The sequence below is a fragment of the Sminthopsis crassicaudata genome, chromosome 1 (assembly GCF_048593235.1).
Source record: "Sminthopsis crassicaudata isolate SCR6 chromosome 1, ASM4859323v1, whole genome shotgun sequence".
NCBI classification, from domain to species: Eukaryota; Metazoa; Chordata; class Mammalia; order Dasyuromorphia; family Dasyuridae; genus Sminthopsis; species Sminthopsis crassicaudata.
In genome coordinates this window covers 422,481,700-422,501,494 of record NC_133617.1, presented here as the reverse complement: position 1 = coordinate 422,501,494, position 19,795 = coordinate 422,481,700, and the positions used below count along the sequence as shown (strand labels likewise).

Here is a 19,795-nt window from a genome sequence, read left to right as displayed (position 1 = left end):
AGTAGGTCCAGGGAATGATGGGCCAATGGGTCTAGGGAATGACAGGCCAGTGGATCCAGGGAATGATGGGTCAGCGGATCCAGGGAATGTTGAGCCAGTGGGTCCAGGGAATGATGGACCAGCAGGGCCAGTCAATGACAGACCAGGGGGGCCGGCTAATAATGTACCAATGGATGATTGTTCAGTAGCAAAGCCAGCACCTGGGACAGGTTTGATGCCCATAGCAGCAAGGGTATTTGGATCAGTGCTGATCCCCAAGGCAGAGAGAATGCTTGGATCAATGGCAATGCTCAAGGAATTAAGAATTTCTCTACTAACAGTGATGCCCACGGCATTAAGGGCCTTACCAAGAGTGTTCAGTGGAGTACTTAATGTTTGTGACTTAGTATCTGATCTTAGTTTGGCAGTCTTCATAGGTGGGGCACTAGTCTCTGAAGTTTTAGGAGCTTCTTCAGATGTAACTTCAGAGGTAATTCCATGGGCAACTTTAGAGGTATCTTCAGGGGCAACTTTAGAGGCAACTTCAGGGGCAATTTTAGAGGTAGCCACTTTAGGGGTAATTTCAGAGGTGACTTCAGGGGTCCCAGCCCCAGCTTTCTCAGAAGTCTCATCAGTGTCAGCCTAGAATAGTGTTACCACAGGATAGAGCAAAGTGGATCCAGGAAGAAAGGAAATGAAAAGAATAAATCTGTAGTAAGGGAAACTAGGCTAGGTGGAATCCAGTCTGGGGCTTCAGGACAGAAAAAGGATGGGGACAGACCTGTAACTGTCCTTGTCCTCTTCTTTTCCTGGTCCCAGTTGTCACCCTTTATTCCCCTTTGCTAATGATCTCCACTGGATCCCTCTCAGCCTTAATGCTATAATCCCCCATATCCCTCCCATTTAGTTCTGGTCTTTTGTCTTCTTTCTACCCCAGGCCTTGCCTAATTTCTATGTTATATCATACAGTCTGTTGCCAGTTAGTCCTCCTCCCAAGTCACTGTGCCCCTGTGCTCTCCTTCCTAACATATATCCCTCTTCCAAGTCCAAGTCACTCACTTGAGAATACATGGCATCATGTAAGGTACTCCACTGCATGATATCACTTCTTTCAGGAAAGGAGAGAAGCTTACTCTTGACATCTTCCTGTATAGAATTAGGGAGGAAAGATGCTGTAAAGGGCAGCTGTCATGGTAGGATCTTTTCTGTAATATACTCAGGGGTTCATAGCAAACACTATCATTCCTGAACTTGAACCTTTTACCCCAAAGCCCCTAAGCCCCACCTCCTCAGGATTCTAGAAAGAAATTAGAGAAAATTATACTAGAAATAGGATCTCACCATGTCAAACTGAAGATTTTTTATCTGTTCGTGTTGCTCTTCCAAGTCTTGTAAGTTTTTACTTATGTCTTCTGGCCTGATCTGTTAAGCAAGGCAAAAGAATAGGCTCTGGATGATTCATCCTAATCTTTCTTTCTTGAGAGACAAGAGTGAGTTTATTTTCACTACTTTCTGATATGGAGTAGGAGAGTTTGCATTTTAACATTATATTTTAATGTTAAGGATTTGAAATAGAAGACCAGCCCTTTAGTGGGGAAGTCCTATCCTTGGACATAACCATTTCTGGCTTTACCCAGAAACTTACTAGTTTACCATTAGGCTTTCTCTTTTTTCTCTGACTCTATCCTGTCTTTCTTCCTAATTAAACTCCAGCCAAGGACTGAGGAGCCTGCCTTAGAAATAGAAAAAGTAAAAGCTTGCTTATGTATTCTGATGTGAGGGATAGCACAAGCCCTACCCCAAAATATTTGCAGTGACAAATTAACCATAGTACCCTCAAAAGAAGGCACCCTACATTCACCTCTGCTATTATATTGTCACTAGTGAATGAGAATAGTGAATGAGAAACTGACTGTAATCTGAGGAGTGCAGTCTAACCTCCCCCTCCAACCCCTGAATTTCTCTTCTGTTACTGTCTTATAATGGATCACCTCCACATCAGTCACATTAAGCAGCAGTTATAGTTAACATTTGCAGAGGACTTTACATACATAATCTCATTTGATCTTTATAATAACCTTGATTAAAAAAAAAAGTTACTGTCCCAGTTTTAGAAATGAGGAAGCTATGGGACAGACAATGGCAGCCTCAGGTTAAGTGATTTGCCTAGACTCACAAGAGCTAGTAAGGATCCAAGGAAGTATTTAAACTTATGTCTCTTTGACTCCAAGACTAATGCTCTACCCATTGTGACATCTAACTAATTAAATAATGATTGATTTTTTTTTTTTTTTTTTGAGGCAATTGGGGTTAAGTGACTTGCCCAGGGCCACACAGCTAGGAAGTGTTAAGTGTCTGAGAGCAGATTTGAACTCGCATCCTCCTGACTTCAGGGCTGGTGCTCTATCCACTGCACCACCTAGCTGCCCCTGGTTGATTATTAATATGATGCTTTAAGGTCATGTTCTACAGAAGATTCTTCTCCCCAGATTGTTAGTATTCCCCACCCCAACTCCCAAATTAATTTTTATTTATTCTGTTTATATTTTGTTGGAAAGGAAGAAAGATATATAACCAATTCTGGAAAATGAGTTCAAGTCCTATCTAAGACTAAGTGATCTCAGGCCAGTCACACAACTCCTAAATACCTATTTAGACTGTAATCTGTAGAATAAATTGTGATTTACATTGGAGAGGGGTTCCCCTGATTTCAGGGACTTCACAAGTTTGGACCCCTCTACCCCCCAAAAAAATATATATATATGTATACACACACACACACACACACACACACACACAAATAGGTGAAAAAAACAGGATTTGAACCCAGGTCCTCTGCTTCCAAATTCAGGGCTTTTTCTCTTGTATCTTTGTGCACATGTCATTTAATCCCCAGTAGAATGCAAGCTCTTTGAGGACAAGAACTTTTCTTTTTTTTTTTTTATATTTTATTCTCCCCAGTTAAAGGTAAAACAATTTTAACATTTGTTTTTAAAACTTTGAGTTCCAAATTCTCTCTTTTCCCCTCCTCATTTTCCCTACTCCACATTGAGAAGGCACATGTGTAGATATGGAAAACCTTTCCATAAAAGTCATGCTGTGAAAGGAAACAGATTTCCCCCTCAAGAAAAATAAAACTTTTAAAAAGTATGCTTCAATCTGTGCTTAAGCACAATCAGTTCTTTCTCTGGGTACAGATGGCATTTTTTTTTTTTTTATCACAAGTCCTTCAGAGAGGTCTTAGGTCATTGTATTGTTGAGATAGCAAAATCATTCACATCTGATCATCCTACAATATTGCTATTATTTTGTACACAATATATTTCACTTTGCATGAGCTCATGGAAAATTTTTCAGGTTTTTCTGTGAGCATCCAGCTCATCATTTCTTATAGAACAATAATACTCCTTCATAATCACATATCACAATTTATTCAACAATTAATGAACATTCACTCAATTTTCAATTCTTGCCCTGAGAAAAGAGCTGCTATAAATATTTTTGTATATATAGGTTCTTTTCCTTTTTAAAAAAGATCTCTTTGGGGGTACATGCTTAGTGGTAGTATGCATGATTTTATAGCCTTTGGGGCATAGTTCCAAATTGCTCTACAAAATGGTTGAACCAGTTTACAATTCTATCAATAATGTATTAATGTCTTACTTTTTTCACATTCCCTCTAATATTTGTCATTTTCCTTTTCTGGCCCATTAGCCATTCTAATGATATGATGCAGTATCTCAGAATTGTTTTAATTTGCATTTCTCCCATCAATATTGAGTTGAATATTTTCCTTGATATGGCTATAAATAGCCTGAAAACTTTTAATCATTTATCAATTGGGGACTGGCTCTAATTTTTTTTTTTTAATAAATTTGACTCAATTGCCTATATGGTTGAAAAATGTTCTTTATCAGAGAAACTTGCTTCAAAGTTCTTTTCATAACTTTTTATATTTCTCCCATTTATTCTATTCTCTCTCTTCTTTCACCCTAGGACAGATACTTTTCCTTGGTGTCTTTGTAATTCCAATGCCTAATATATGGCTAGCAACATAGTAAAAAATAAAAAAAAAAGTTTTAATTAATTAAAGTTTGCAAAACACTTTACATACAAGATCTTAATTTAGCCTCACGGTAAGTCTTTTGCTGTGTTTTTTTGGATCTGTGTTTTTACTAATATAGAAAATTTATGTTATGGAAACTTCCTATACCAATATATGGAGCAACCTGTCTCTAATTATGAGTCTCTGAGGGGGCCAACCTGGTGAATAGAGCACTCACTCTGGAGTCAGAAAAATCTGAGTTCAAATCTGAACTCAGCCACTTACAAACTGTGTGATCCTGGGCAAGTCACTTACTCCCCCCAAAAAAAGAATCTCTGAGGGTTTTCTGAAACATTGAGAGGTTGTGTTTTATCTATGCTTGTACAGATATAAGTTTAATCTAAATCTTCCTGACTCAAAGACCAACCCTCAATCCACTGTGCCAATACTGTTTCTATGAAAGAACTGTAGGCATTCCTATCTCCAATTTACAAGTGAGGAAACTGAGGCTCCAAGACATTAAGAAACTCATCCATGTGACTGTCTCATGAAGTAATTGGGATTAAGTGACTTGCCCAGGGTCACACAGCTAATAAATGTTAAATGTCTTAGGCTGGATTTGAAATAAGGTCCTCCTGACTTTTAGACCAGTACTCTCTCCACTGTCATCTAGCTGCTCTTAGAGCAACTATTGGAATAATTCCACTAAAAGAAATTAGGTTTAGAATAATATCTCAGACCATATACCAAGGAAATTTCAAATAGATTCATGATTTAGATATAAAAGTTCACATCACAAACAAATTAAAAGAGTAAATAGGGAAATATCAATCACAACTATAGAGGAAGAATGTATAATGAAACAAGGAATAGACTTTAAAGGATATCCTTAAAAAGGATAGTTGAACAGTTTACATATTATGAGGAAATCTTGAGACACAAAAAGTTATAAATGTAGATAAAAGTGCTCACCTTTTTCTTCAGTTTGGTCACCTCACTGTAACTCTATCCTCATCTGTGTTCTATCTGAGATATTTGACTTTTCTTTCTCCTTTTTCCCATTTGAGTAAATAAGGGGAAAATAAAGTATGGTGACCTCCAAGGATGTTAATGGTGACTGATGGGACAAGTAACTAAGAGATTGAGTAAGGAAGGGAAGAAGGACCTGGTAAGAGAACTTCCACAACTGTTGTTCATATTTTGCCATGGGTAAGATTGCAAAAAAGACTAGTGGACTTGATAAAAATTCATTCATTAGTCTAACTTAAAAATCTGGTATGTCTAAGTTTACCATTTTATGGACAAAGAGGAATAGAAAGAAAATAAAAAGACAAATGTTGTCCTCTCCCTACTTCTGAAGTAGCAAGTAAACAAAGAGGCCATGAGACTTACAGGGAAAAACCTCCCTAGGGAAACCCTAATACTAGGTCCTGAAATGATTCTGGAAATTTATTACATATATCTTTGCCACTGATGGCTAGGTTATTCATCCTAATTCCATTGTCTTCTTTTAAATAAAACTTCCTTCTTCTCTTTCCCCATACATCACAGCACTGTGAACTGCACACTCACAAGGAATGTAGCAGGTCTCCTATTGCTCTGGTGTATCCTACATATGTTTTCCTAAGTTTCTTAGGGGGACTATAATTCAGGAGAGTGAGAACTCTCTCAAACCATAACCTGCATCTCTGATACAAAGTGTGCAGATAAACAGTTCCTAGATTGTAGGGCAAATTCACCCTCTTAGTAGTCATTTTAACTCTGAGCTGCAAATTGTCAGATATTCTTTGCTCAGAAATTCTTTGGAAAATCTTTCTTCCCTAGGACCTCCCTGGCTGAAAAGATCCTTACGCAGAAGCTGTTGTCTTTTTTTCTGCCCCAGCAGTGATGTTCTCATTGCTATTCTCAGTAGATGTTCCAACCTGGAGCAAACTATCCCTTCCTTCTAAATAACTTCTTTTTTCTCTGTTTTAGTCTACTTGATTAAGCTTACAGAAAAAAAAAAAAAATTTAAATGATTTATAAACAATGTTGAAAAATCAATACAATCAATTTAAATTACTTTGTAACTATACTTAAATTCAACCCATAAAATATCATAACCATTTTTAATACAATCTCTCTAAATTTCTATCCAAAATTTTTATTGATCCATTCATTCCCATTCAAGTTTCCTCTGGCCTAATAATTAGTGTGTATACTCTGTTCTTTTTATTTTCTTTCATTGCTTTGTATTGTTTATCAAAGGTGTTTTTATTATTCCTTCTATTTTTCATGTCTTTCATCTAAATTGCTTTAAAGGATTCCATTATATTAGTATACTGTAACTTATCTAATCATTGTCCCATTGTTATATATCTAAATTGTTTCCAGGTTTTTTCTTTATAGTACATATAATGCTATTATCAAAGTGTCTCTCAGGATTCCCTTTTGTTTTCTCTCTTACACTCTCTTTTAACACTAGGCTACATTTCCAATAAAGTATGTTGCTCCCATAATGGAATTATGGCCAAAGGATATTATTGTATTCTAATATTTACTAAGTGCTGTCAATATACTCTCCAAGAAGATTTTACAAGTTTATAATTCCACCAGAAATTAATGACTATACTTGTTTCTCCATTCCCCTAACAGCACTGCTCTTTCTAGATTTTTATTAGTTTTGCAATTTGATGAGTATGAGGTAAACCTTTGATTTTCCTTTAATTTGCCTTTTTTGGTTATTTCTGAGGTTAAACATTAAATTTATTTTGTTTTCAGTTCAAAAATCTCTTTCTCTTTTACTCATTGAGAAAGCAAGAAATACAAAGTCTATTACAAATATGAACTCATACAAAACAAATGTCCTTATTAGCCATGTTTTGCAAAAAAAAATTTTTTAAAAACAAGAAAGATTACTTCCTGTCCTAGGGAGGAGGGAGTGAGAAGAACTTGGAACAAGAGTCTTACAAAAAGAATGTTGAAGACTATCTTTACATGTATTTGAAAAAATAAAACACTATTGAAAATCAAAAAAATAATAAAAATAATTCTAAAACTCATGTCAACATATACTAACCAACATGTATAAGATTACTTTTTTTGTCTACTAAGAGACAAAATATGATTATAATATATTTGTAACTTGTAAATTCTCACTAGGTACAAAAAAGTATTGTGTCTAGAAAGTCACCATTTAAATACCAACATATTGCCTTAGAGACAAAAGAAAGGGCAGGGTTCTAGCCCTCTCCTACTAGAATCAGCTTTTTGTCACTTTGGGGAGCAGAAAGCCAGAGTCTTAATAAGATGAGTGGGGGAGGAGGAAATTTTGGGGGAGTATAGAGAAAGTTTGTTACCTGGAGTACTAGCTAGCCAGAAAAGTAATAAAAGCATGAGATTCAATTAACTAATAAGTATTTATTAAGCACCTACTATATCTTAGGGATTACAAAGTCAGGAATAAATAGTCTGTTTTAAGAGGAGACTATTTTCCATTGAAAGGGAATATATCAAAAAGAAATGTTTGTAAAAATAAATAAGACAGGGAATATAAGCCAAGAAACATCTAATTTCACGATTCCCACATTCAGTTTCACAACCCTATGGAGGGTTTGTTTTTTTTAAGAAGTTTTGGTCTAGATGAGAGCTAGCCACTCAACTTTGCCTGACTTTACAATTTTGTCTAGGTGTCTCTCACTAATCTTTTCTATTTTTAAGGCATGGACTGGAGGCAGAAGGGATTTGAGCAAAGTTTGACAAATTTAGGGAGGAACTGTTCTGTAAGAGATGGGCAGGGTTACACAGATGCTGTCACGTGGAATGGCTAAATAGAAATAACCGCTCACAGCACAAGAGTGTACTGTAGGAAAAAGGTCTATAGGAAAATTGGGTCAAACAAAATTCTCCTCCCTTAGCTTTGGTGCAATGGCTAGTGCTGAGGACTTGAAGTCAGGAAGATCAAATCCTATATCAGACACTATTTACACGATCTTAGGCAAGTCACTTACCTTCTCTCTCCCTTAATTTCCTCATCAGTAAAATGAAGATAATAAAACATTTATCTTCCAGGGTTGTTGTGAGTACAAAATGAGGTAGCATTAAGTGCTTTGGAAACTTTAAAATTCTACATGAGTAGTAACTATAATAATATTATTGAAAACTTGCCTATCCTATGATCCATCCTGACAGGACGCTTGCTTTCTGGCAAAGGCTATTGGCCAAGGACAAGACTTCTCTTTTCGTCCCCTCTAAATATTCTGTTAGTATGTGAGGACAAATTGCTTGACAAGAGCTCTCCTCACACCCAAAGCTCTACTGCAAGAAGTAGGAGGTATATTTTAATTGGCACAGAAGACATAAGGGATAATTTTTACCTTGTCCAGCTTTTTCTTCATTTCTTCCAGTTTGGTCTTGAAGAAATTTGTATCTGCCTGAAGGCCACAAATAGTAGTGAGCAGATCCTGTAGAGTGTTCATAGCCTGAAGAAGAGGATGATAAAAGTAAAAAAAGGGAGAGGGTCCACTTGATATGAGAGGTAGAGGAGGAGACCAAAGAATGAGGAAAATGCTTGTGGAGGAAAGAGCAAGTACTTAAGTGATTTGACTGCTCCAAAGCCACTAGGATTCTACAGTGGAAAATGCCCAGGGATCACTGATGGAGAATTTTTAGCTGAAGCACTTAGCAGCTCATGAGTAAGTTGCTTAACCCCTGTCTCTACTTCTTTATCTGTATATAGGGGTGGTGTGTGTTATGTTTTGCATACATAGGAGATGGATCTAATGAGATGTAACTTGCAGGGGTGCATGAATGGACATCTCTAGAATCTCCTTCACCTACTCTTGTCTAAGAGAAAATGATGGGAAGGAAAGCAGGAGTTTGGGATCAAAGTCTAATCACTATGATCTTCTCAGGAAAAGAATAAATATTATATCTACCTCCTCCCTAAATATTGTTATTCTAGGGAAGATAATTTTTAAGCTCAAACTGGGCTCCTAATATATATGCCTTATTGAGGAAAGAATAGTCCAACCTACATATCAAAGGCAAAACTCCCTTTCTATCAAATGCCAATTCCACAAAAACCACAGAATCAACAAATAAAACCATTCATCCAAGCTACTCACAAACAAAAATCAATATACAAATGAGAAATATACCAGACAATAGAATGAATGAGCTCTTCAATTGCGAGCAAGATATTCTTTGCTCAACCAAGAGAAAGAAAGAGTCCCATATACCTCTGGAGGGAGACAACCCAAAGATTCTAGTGTAATAAGTTGGGTTTGATTGAGGTGTCAGCCCTTTACATGTCATCTTCTTTGTAGAGTCATCTTCTCTTCAGAGACTCCAGATATTCTCTCTCAAAACTAGATGCCAGAAGCCTTAAATCTCTCTTCTATCTCAAACTCTTGCCAAGTCTGTCCATCTCTCAGGTGCAGAGCATAAAGCAATCAATCTCTATCAATGAAGGCAGTAGTATGTAAATAGGCTTTGAGCCATGGATTACAAGTAAAACAGGGATAAGGCTAACATCTCCTTCACAGGGTTGTTGTGAAGGGATGGAATGAGATAAGGTATGTAAAACATATTAAGTTTGTAAAACTTAAACTAAGGGTTATTTCTATTGTTGTTATGATCAGTAATATTGGTATGGTAATTATCTCAAAGGTGATATAATGAACAAATCAAGGCAAACTGGACTGGAGCAGGAAAGGAAAGATGTGGTTTCCTGGAGAGTAAAATTTGTTTAGGTATCCCCAACCAGTGGACCAGACGGTTTCAAAGCCTTTTGCCTATCACACCTTCTCACCTGATTTATCAGGATTACTAGTGGGGAGGGACCAAAAGCAAACCACATCCTTTCCCCAAATTTACTCAAGGCTATTCAATATTAACCCCCCTTCTTATTCCAAAGGATCGTAACCTGAGACACTTAGGTTGTATCCCGGATGGAGTGCTGGACTTGGGTTAAGAAGACTTGGATTAAATCCCACCTCAGACATTTACTAATATTGTGAGCCTGTACAAGTCATTTGACTTCTGTTTCAGTTTCTTCATCTACAAAATGGGGATAATAGTAGCACTTACTTCCCAAGATTATGGTAAAAATCAAATGAGATAACTAACATATGTAAAGCATTTTGAAAACCTTAAAGTGGCATATAAATGCTAGCTGTTATTATTATTTCAGGAAAAGGAAAACCAATTGTTCTTTACAAAAAGATTAGTGACCTCTGTAGTAAATGGTCAATTACATGAAACCAAAAAACCCAAAAAAACTCTACTAATATTTTATTTCATAAAAGGCCAAAATATATGGATAGCAAAGAGGGTCTCTTTGTGCCTCCCATGACATTCTACAGGACTGCTTGGACAACAAGGCTCTCACATAGGCTTTGGGGTCTCTATATCCCATATGCTTTACGATAGAAAGGGGCCTCCTCTCTAAGAAGAATTTCTTCAGTAACACACAGAAGCCCTGTCTGGGATAGCTAGAATCTTTACATGTCCAGACTTGTTATTCTTTTTCTGAAAAGTGTGTTGGACCTCAACAATGTTGAAAGGCAGATCAGAGGAAAGATGAGAGTGGGAGCATGTAACACCTGGGGAACTGGGCCTCAACTTTCCTTCCAGCTAACCATGATTCCTCTACCCAACATCAACAACAGAGGCCTTGTAAAAGGGATCTAAAGAAATGGGAAGGCTTGAGGGAACAAGTACAGCGATTGTTGGCTCTGATCCTAGGACACATCAGAGTAACTCAAATTATTTTAAAGGGTATCAAAAAAGAAATTCTGAAGACACTAATAGAAAAAAAAAAAAAAATTCCCTAGCACTTAGTGCCTGGAACAGAGTAAACACTTAGCAATGTTAGGCAAGAGCCAGAAAGTCATCTGGCCCAGATGCATTATATTCATGAGCGCTTAAAAATAGGCAATGGTTTGCTAGCTGACCTACCATCAGTAATCTTTTAAAAATCATGGAGAATGGATGATGTACTACTGTACAGGAACAGGATCCTTGATCTGATTTTCCAAAAGGGAGAGAAAATAAATGCTGCAAACTACAGAACAGTGACTTTTACTTGACAGAATTAAAAAACATGACAAAAGGAATGAATCTTAAACAGCTAGAAAACAAAGCAGTCATTTAAAAAGTCATTAAATCTTCATCAAGAATGGGACATGTCATATTAATCTTTTATTTTAATAGGGTTATTTAACTATTGGATGAAGATAGAGATATTTGTGATTTTAACAAAGCATTTTATAACATCATGCTATTCTTGTGGAAAAGAAAGAATTATGTGCTAGATTATGTTACTTTTAGGCAAAATCAGAATGAAAATGATTAATAGAGCACTGATACTATAAGGAGAAAGAAAGCATCATAAGTAGAAAGCAAAAAAGCTTCTGATTCCTTTTTATGAATTAATCATCTATTACAGGTGTGGTGCTACATACATCTTTGTGTCCTGAAAGGCTTGAATGGTTGAATGGCATTTTTCATGTCAACTTAGTGGGAGGTCTCCACTGGAATGTCCCAGGAATCTATGTTTGACCTTATTTTTTTTAAATGTTTTTGAATCAATGACATGGGAGAAGTCATGCTTGTAAAATGTGTAGATGACAAGAAGTTGACAGAAAACTAACAAACTGTATGAACAGAGTCTGAATCCAAAATGGTTTTGATAGGTTAAAGCTTTAGACTAAATTAAATAATTTGAGACTGAATGGGGATAAATGTAAAGTCTCTAAACATCAACTTCACAAATATAGACTGGAAGAGGCATGTTAAAAAGCAATCTGTCTGAAAGGTTTTGAGGACTTTAGCATATTATAGGTTCAATATGTGTCAATAATGTGACATGGCAATCAAGAAAAACTCTTGTGATCTTAGTCTGTACTAAAAAAAGGCAGAGCCTTCTGGAACTAATAATTCTATTATACTTTGCTCTAGTCAACTCATATCTGAAATGTTGGGTTCAATTATGGGTGCTACATTTTAAGAAGTACACTGAAAAGCTAGAGGAAGCCATTCAAAATGATGAAAGATTTTAAGTTCATGCTACATGAAGGAACTCAGGAGGTTTAACCTAGAAAAAAGAAGATTTAAGGGGCACATGAGGGACATCTTCACTTTAATTAAAAGGCTGGAAGAATTGGACCTTTTCTTTCTTTCTTAAAATAAATTTTCATTTCTATCATTTTTTTTTTTACATTACCAAAATTATTTCCCTAGTATTCCTTCCCTTTCCCTGCTCCCAGAGAGATTGGATTATATGTTTTTCTGCCTGGTCCCAGAAGGCAGAGCTAGAAGCAATGGATAGATATTGAAAAGGGTGTTTTTATCAGTCATCCCAACAATTAGAGCTTTCCACAATTTTAAGTGTATGGGATGCTTCTTCTGAAGATAATGAATTCTCCCTCAGTGGTAATCTCAAAGCATAGCCTGAATGATCACTTGAAAAAAAGTTGTAGATGGAATTCTTTTATTCTTTTTCAGGTCTCAGTAGGAGTGAATGACTGCTCAAGTACCTTCCAATCCTAAAATTCTGTGATTCTTTGAAAATATGTTCATTTACATAACAATATTCTCATTGGCTAGGAAGTACATACATCTAACCAATCTTGTTGAACAAACTTGGAATCTAGCAACCATGACAACACCTTTCAAACTGAATCTTAGCAACCTCAACCAAGGTACATATAAGGGCAACATTTATTAACAATAAAGCATTCCTCTTTTTGACTAATGGCCTTCTTGAGACTATGCAGCCATGTCCAAGCTTGTCCACTTGACTTTTTCCAAAGTTGTTTTGTTTTTCTGTTTAAGTTGTCATTGGATAAATAGTCTACCTGTCTCACCTAGTCAATCAAGGCTCTTTTTAGGAAGGCAGGGGAAGGAAGGCAGCCCAAGATCTTAAGGACAGCTTCAACTTAATAATAGATATATTTAAATGCTACCCTGCTTAGTTTTGCACATTTCAAGCACAAGTGTGCTTTCTGGAGTCATATAAAGTGTAAGCTCTTATGACTGACTTTCAGAGGCTATTATAACATAATTCTCTCAACTCTTCCATTTATGGAGCCACAGTATCTTCTCCCCAACACAAACCTTCTATTCTAGTAGGTTCAATCCTTCCATTGGCTCCAGAACATAATGTGATCTGTGTAGATCCCCTCAAAGTAGAATCTGAACCATGCTAACTTCCAGATGTTTCTCTGGCCTTAGGATAAGCAATTTTCGATACTGTACTTCTGCAGTAAGACCCATAGGAATATATTTAAGAGATAGTGTTTAAGATACTTTTACTTCCTATGGTTATTTATTTCTTATGCCACTTATTTTATTTTTTTAACTAAATGATACCTCCTCAATGATGGCATAAGTTCCTTGTATGTACAAACTCATATCCCTCATAATGCTGAGTACAGTAATAGAAACATATCTAGATACCAGAATTGTTGTTTTCTTCTCCCTAGAAGTAAATTTTGGTAAGATACAGAAAAGTTGTTAAGTAAAAAAATTGACAAAAATCTCTAAATCAGAACTACATTACTTTATCATCAACAACAATAACCATCAAGTATCCTTGCAAACTCAACAAATAAATAGCAATTATTTCTCTTCTGGTCAAAAACTCTGAGGGTCTTCCCCACCCGATTGATTGTTTTGTGAAGGCAAACTAGGCCATTTTTGCCCCAATTGTCAATGAATGGATGTTGTCTTAGACAAACAGAACTGAGATAAACTTTAGCTTAAAAAGGCCAAAATCTTAGACTTCTTCCTTGTCTATCAGGAGTAGCCTTGACCTAAGTTTTGCCATTGGATTCTAATGACTCTAGAGGAGAGGGTGAGGCAGATGACTTTTTTCACAGCTCCATCTTATTTAAATTCAATTCTCTTACAAATCATGACCTCCCTTTCCTGATGTCATTGGTCCTCTTCATTTATATTTTTCCTTTCCTCCTATCTTCAATAGAAACTGAGATATAGGTTGAGCAGCAGACTGAGGCCACCATTATTTACTGGAATATTTATGTATTTCTTTTCTTTTTCTTTTCTTTTTTTTTCTGAGGCAATTGGGGTTAAGTGACTTGCCCAGGGTCATACAGCCAGGAAGTGTTAAGTGTCTGAGACCAGATTTAAACTCAGATCCTCCTGACTTCAGGACTGGTGTTCAATCCACTGTGCCACCTATCTGCCCTATTTATGCATTTTTAAAAATATTTAACACATAGGAAAAAAAAAACCCTCTGCTACCATTTTTAGGCTCCTATATTTTTATATACATTGATGAATGAGTATTGTTTCCCTAGATACATTTCCCCATAATTCTTGTGGTTTTTATTGTGCAATTTTAGATAGCATGATGAATTTTAGGATTACATGTTGAATTACAGCAAAACTAGCTGTGTTATCTTTAACTACATAAAATGTGGCATAGCCTCCAGGAATCAGAATACTCTGGATATTGTAATCAATTCTATCATCAGTTCATTTTTTTAAAAAAACATTGAGAAGCTTGAAAGTATTCAAAGACAGGCAGCCAAGATAGATGGTTTTTGTCCAGAAACAATTGCTACTTTACATTCACTATAAATCATTTGTGCCCAAATGATGAACAAATGAGTCTTGGGATAAAAACCACTGCTGGCCAATCAATGAAAGCCAGAATAATTTGGGTTTATGGTATGGTCTTTTAAAAAATCTAGCCTTAAACCCCAAGATATATGGATACTCTGAAAATTTTGACCATGACATATGAGGATTAGCTGAAAGAACATATTAGTTGTCTTCAAGTATTTGAATTTGTAATGGAAGGATTAGCTATATTCTATTTGTCTCCAGAGAGACAGTACCAGGAAAAATGGGTAAAAGTGGAAAAAAAAAAAAAAAAAAAAAAAGGAAAGTTTAGGTTTGATATCAAGAAAAGTTTCCTAATAAATAAAGCTATTCAAAAGTGGACTAGTTTGCCTTGAGAAATAGTAGATCTTCAGAGGTCTGTTTAAGCAGAAAATGGATGCCTATTTGTCAGATAGGTTATAGTGGAATTTCCTTTTATATTTGGTTTAGACTGATGGTCAATGAGACTCCTTCCAACTCTGGAATTCTGTAGTTTTATGATTATGATTTTGCCTGTCAATTTTTTTTTTACAAGAGAAAGAAGGTTGAATTGATTCAAACTCAGACAACCCAGGTACAAATTCCTGGGCAAATTACTTGCTTCCTTAGGTCTCAAATTCCTTGTCAGTAAAATGAGGATGTTTTTTAAAATTACCTCTGAGCCCTTTCCTCAAGTCCTTTTTCTTCTATTAACTCTTTTGGATAACTATAGATAGCAGTGTGCATAACAACTAACATTTGTGTCTTTAGAACTGTCAATATTGTCTATATCACACAATAAATAATTCTTTTTTTTTGGGGGGGGGGGTTAGACCTATGATTTCATTGTTGTAGGAAACTTGTAGTATGGAAACTCCCTCTTCTGATAAAACTCAACAAATTATGTGTGATTTAGATTCTTCAAGAATTGCCTGAGACTACTAAGGGACTAAGTAAATTGTCCATGGCCACAGAGTTAGTATGTGTCAGATGCAATACTTAAACCAAGTCTTCTGAGTCAAAGTCTAATCTTTTACCTTATATTGGTCCCTGATTCTTTGTTTGTAATTTGAGGCTTTCCAATAAAATTATAAGTTCATATAAGAGTTCATATATACCATATATTTTTATACCCTCATGATACCCAACATGCTACTTACATACATCAAGATACTCAATAAATATTTGTTAACTCAAATTGGATAATGAGTTTGTCAAAGAATATACTCATTCTTCATCTCTACCTTCTGGCTTCTCTCTGCTTCCTTCAAGTTCCAGCTAAAAGCCTGCCTTCTATAAAAAGCTTTATCAATCCTTCCTAATTCTAGTGCCTTCCCTCTGTGGATTATTTCCCATTTATCCTATATGTAGCTTGTTTATACATAACTATTTGCATGTCATCTCTGTCAAGTAGAAACTGGATTATTTAAGAGAGGGACTATCTTTCTTTGAATCTCCAGTGTTCAGTAGAGTGCTTGGCAGTACTGATTGATTCAATTAAAAGATAATCAGCAAATTTCAGAAACCAATCAATGTTATGTAAGAAATACTCATTAGTTGGTTCAATGGGGATATAATAAAACAAGAACCAATGAGGACTCATTATCTCTTTTCTGGAGGATGGTGATCATGCCCAAACTGGTCTCCCTTTTCTCCTGGGATAGATTCCCTCCTTCTGGATTGCCAATTAGGGCAATTGGACTACAACAGAAATATCCAATATGCACCCCAGAAAACATCCCAGTTTGTCCTGGAACCATATATTTTAAAATGTAGTTGGGGAACATTTAACAAAATAATAAAATAAAGATAATATTACATTTTAAAACTAAGTCAAAGGGGCAGCTAGGTAGTGTAGTGGATAAAATACCAACCCTGAAGTCAAGAGGACCTGAGTTCAAATGTGACCTCAGACACTTAACACTTCCTAGCTGTGAGACCCTAGGCAAGTCACTTAACCCCAATTGCCTTAGAAAAAAAAAAAAAAAAAAAACTAAAAAACACTAAGTCATTATGTGACCCAAAAATATCTTTTATATACATATGCATATATATGTTACATATACATTTATATATCTCATTAGTCCCTGTTTCTATTTGAGTTTGAAACCACTGAACTATAGCATAACTTTAACCACAGTCCCTTACTTGCTGAAAAAGCTTCAAGAGATTTCAACATCTATCAGATAAAACACAAACTCTACAACCTCTACATAAGCTGACTCCAACTTACCATTCTTGTTTTTCCTCACACCTTAAGCCCTCTGTTCCAATCAAACTGAAACAGGTTATCAAACCATTCTTTCTTCAAGTTCTATCCTTTCCCATCTCAGTGCTATCCTCCATGCCTAGAATAAATTCACCATACCTATCTTTATCTGTTCACATTTCCTCTCTTTCTTTCTAAAGTTGCATTCAGTTGCCACTTCTAAAAACCTTCCCTGATTCTCCTAACTGAAAGTGATTTCTCCTCTCTCAAAATTGTAACAGCACTTTCCTAGACTTTTCCTTTGTACTTGTCACACTTTGCTGGGTTCACAATTACTTGTATACTATCGTATCCTTCCTACTAGATTGTAACTTTTATAATAGTAGAGTAGTTTATTTCTATATACTCAATGTGTTACACAGAGTAATAATTGGTGGCATTTATATAATATTTTCAAGTTTACTAAGCAACACAGATGTTATTTCATTTAATCCTCACAACAATCCTGTGGATTAGATACAATAATTCTTCTCACTTTATAGTTGAGGAAACTGAGGCTGACAGAAGTTAAGTGACTGGGTCACACAACTAACAAATCCCTCAGGTCATATTAGAACGCAAGTCTTGTTAATTCCATTCCCAACACTATACCTAACTATGCCATCCAGTAGATGATACCTGGGCATTTAATTGGTTATAAGAGGGGAAGAAAGGAAAGGGAAGAAAACTTTCAGTACAGACATGTTCTTACCTTTGTCATTCCTTCTTCATTCCCCTCTACTTTTTTTTTGAGCTTCAACATCTGCCACATATCTGGGACTGGTGTTTTCAAAAAATGACTTCTTTCCAGCAGCTGTTCAGTGGAGGGCAATGCCTCCAGAAAGGCCATCTGTTTTTCCATTGTAGATAATCGCTGGTCAAAGATTTTGATGCTATCAATTTGTATATGACATACTTTATTCTCTTCTCCCTCCTCTGACTTCTCCTCAGACTTAACCTGGATGGGGCCAGATGGAAGGGAATCCCCCCCGCTCCCTGGAAGAACCTTTCCCAGCTTTTCCAAGCTGAAAATAGATGAAAGGTAGTCCTCTTCACTCCCAGGAAGAATCTTCATCTGCTCTTCTAGCTTGAGGTGTTCTATGATGCTCTGCAGCAAGATGTACAGGACACTGGAATTCACCACCCCTCTCTCTGGGTCACCTATTGCGAGGTTCAAGAGATCCTTGAATTTAATGGCAAAGTTCATTCTGTTACTGGTTTAAAGGAAACTCCTTGCTCTAAACACTCTGAGTGGTCTCAATGAGAATCTGTTAATTCTTACCCATTCTAATAGACCTATAAAGACAGGATAACATACTCTTGGTTAGTGAGTCATAGCCAATGCTGAAAGTTTCTGCATGTTGCTAGGATACCAAGGAACATTTGAAAGTCTACTGGACAGACAGCCCTGGAGTCCTTTACAAGTTGCATGCCATTTAGGAGTACTGGATTGGGAATCAGGAAGCATCAGTCCTCCTCCTTGACTCTTCTGTCAACTCCTTAAGTGATCTTGAAAAACTCTTTTAATCCCTAGGCTTCTCATATTTTTCATCTGTAAAATGTTGAGATGGTATTTGGTGTATCCTTAGTGCCTTTCTAACCCTAAAATTCTATGATTCTAAGTACACAATAAAGGTGATAGTGATACAGACAATGGAGCAGAGAACTCTAGAATGGCTACAAAAAAGTACATTTTAGAACAAGGAAATTCTGAATTTATGGGGAAGTAGATGAAAGAAAAATAACACAATAACGCAAGTAAGATTTCTAGGGAAACTATCAATTCAATTACAGATTCCTATTTTAGGAAGACTGAAAGTTTTAGAAGGAAACAAAAATATGACCTTTCATATATACATACATAAACATATATATGTTTCTATATGTATTTTTCTCTCTCAATATATATGTATACATATATGTATGTGTGTATACACACACACACACACACATATATATATATTTTGTCAATTTTAGGACTATGTGTGTGTGTGTGTGTGTGTGTGTGTGTGTGTATACACACACACACACAGAGTCCTAAAATTGACTGTTGGGAGGGTGATGTATTTATTTAAGAGCTGAAGTGATTTTATTTTTTAAAAAAAATTTTTCTTGTATCTTTTTAAATTTTTTATTAAAGCTTTTTATTTTTCAAAATACATGCATGGATAATTCTTTGACATTAACCCTTTTTTTTTTTTAATTTTTTATTTTATTTTATAATTATAACATTTTTTGACAGTACATATGCATGGGTAATTTTTTACAACATTATCCCTTGCACTTACTTCTATTCAGATTTTTTCCCTTCCTCCCCCAACCCCCTCCCCCAGATGGCAAGCAGTCTTATATATGTTAAATATATTACAGTATAATTTAGATACAATATATGTGTGTAGAACCGAATTTTTTGTTGCACAGGAAGAATTGGATTCAGAAGGTAAAAATAACAGTTTACATTCATTTCCCAGTGTTCCTTTTCTGGATGTAGCTGGTTCTGTCCATCATTAATCAATTGGAATTGGATTAGTTCTTCTCTATGTTGAAGAAATCCACTTCCATCCGCATACATCCTCGTACAGTATCATTGTTGAAGTGTATAATGATCTTCTGGTTCTGCTCGTTTCACTCAGCATCAGTTGATGTAAGTCTCTCCAAGCCTCTCTGTATTTCTCCTGTTGGTCATTTCTTATAGAACAATAATATTCCATAACATTCATATACCATAGTTTACCCAACCATTCTCCAATTGATGGACATCCATTCATCTTCCAGCTTCTAGCCACTATGAAAAGGGCTGCCACAAACATTTTGGCACATACAGGACCCTTTCCCTTCTCTAGTAGTTCCTTGGGGTATAAGCTCAGTAGTAGTATGGCTGGGTCAAAGGGTATGCACATTTTGATAACTTTTTGGGCATAATTCCAGATTGC

At 36.0% G+C, this 19,795-nt stretch overlaps 1 protein-coding gene across 3 annotated transcripts in view; it reads right to left on the bottom strand.

The window, feature by feature from the left end:
• C1H16orf96 (chromosome 1 C16orf96 homolog) overlaps positions 1-18,221 on the bottom strand; it is a 61,045-nt gene extending 42,824 nt beyond the window's left edge. For 2 of the 3 annotated variants that reach the window (XM_074280402.1, XM_074280403.1), the window contains exons 1-4: positions 17,575-18,220; positions 8,380-8,484; positions 1,321-1,401; positions 1,039-1,125 (exon numbers count right to left, since the gene is read on the bottom strand). In XM_074280402.1, coding sequence (XP_074136503.1) covers positions 1,039-1,125; positions 1,321-1,401; positions 8,380-8,484; positions 17,575-18,069 — 768 coding nt within the window. In that variant the 5' untranslated portion in view covers positions 18,070-18,220. Of the gene's footprint in view, positions 1-1,038; positions 1,126-1,320; positions 1,402-8,379; positions 8,485-17,574 lie in introns of all 3 variants that reach the window. The other variant, XR_012484522.1, reaches the window with a different exon arrangement.
• Positions 18,222-19,795: the final 1,574 nt, after the last annotated feature.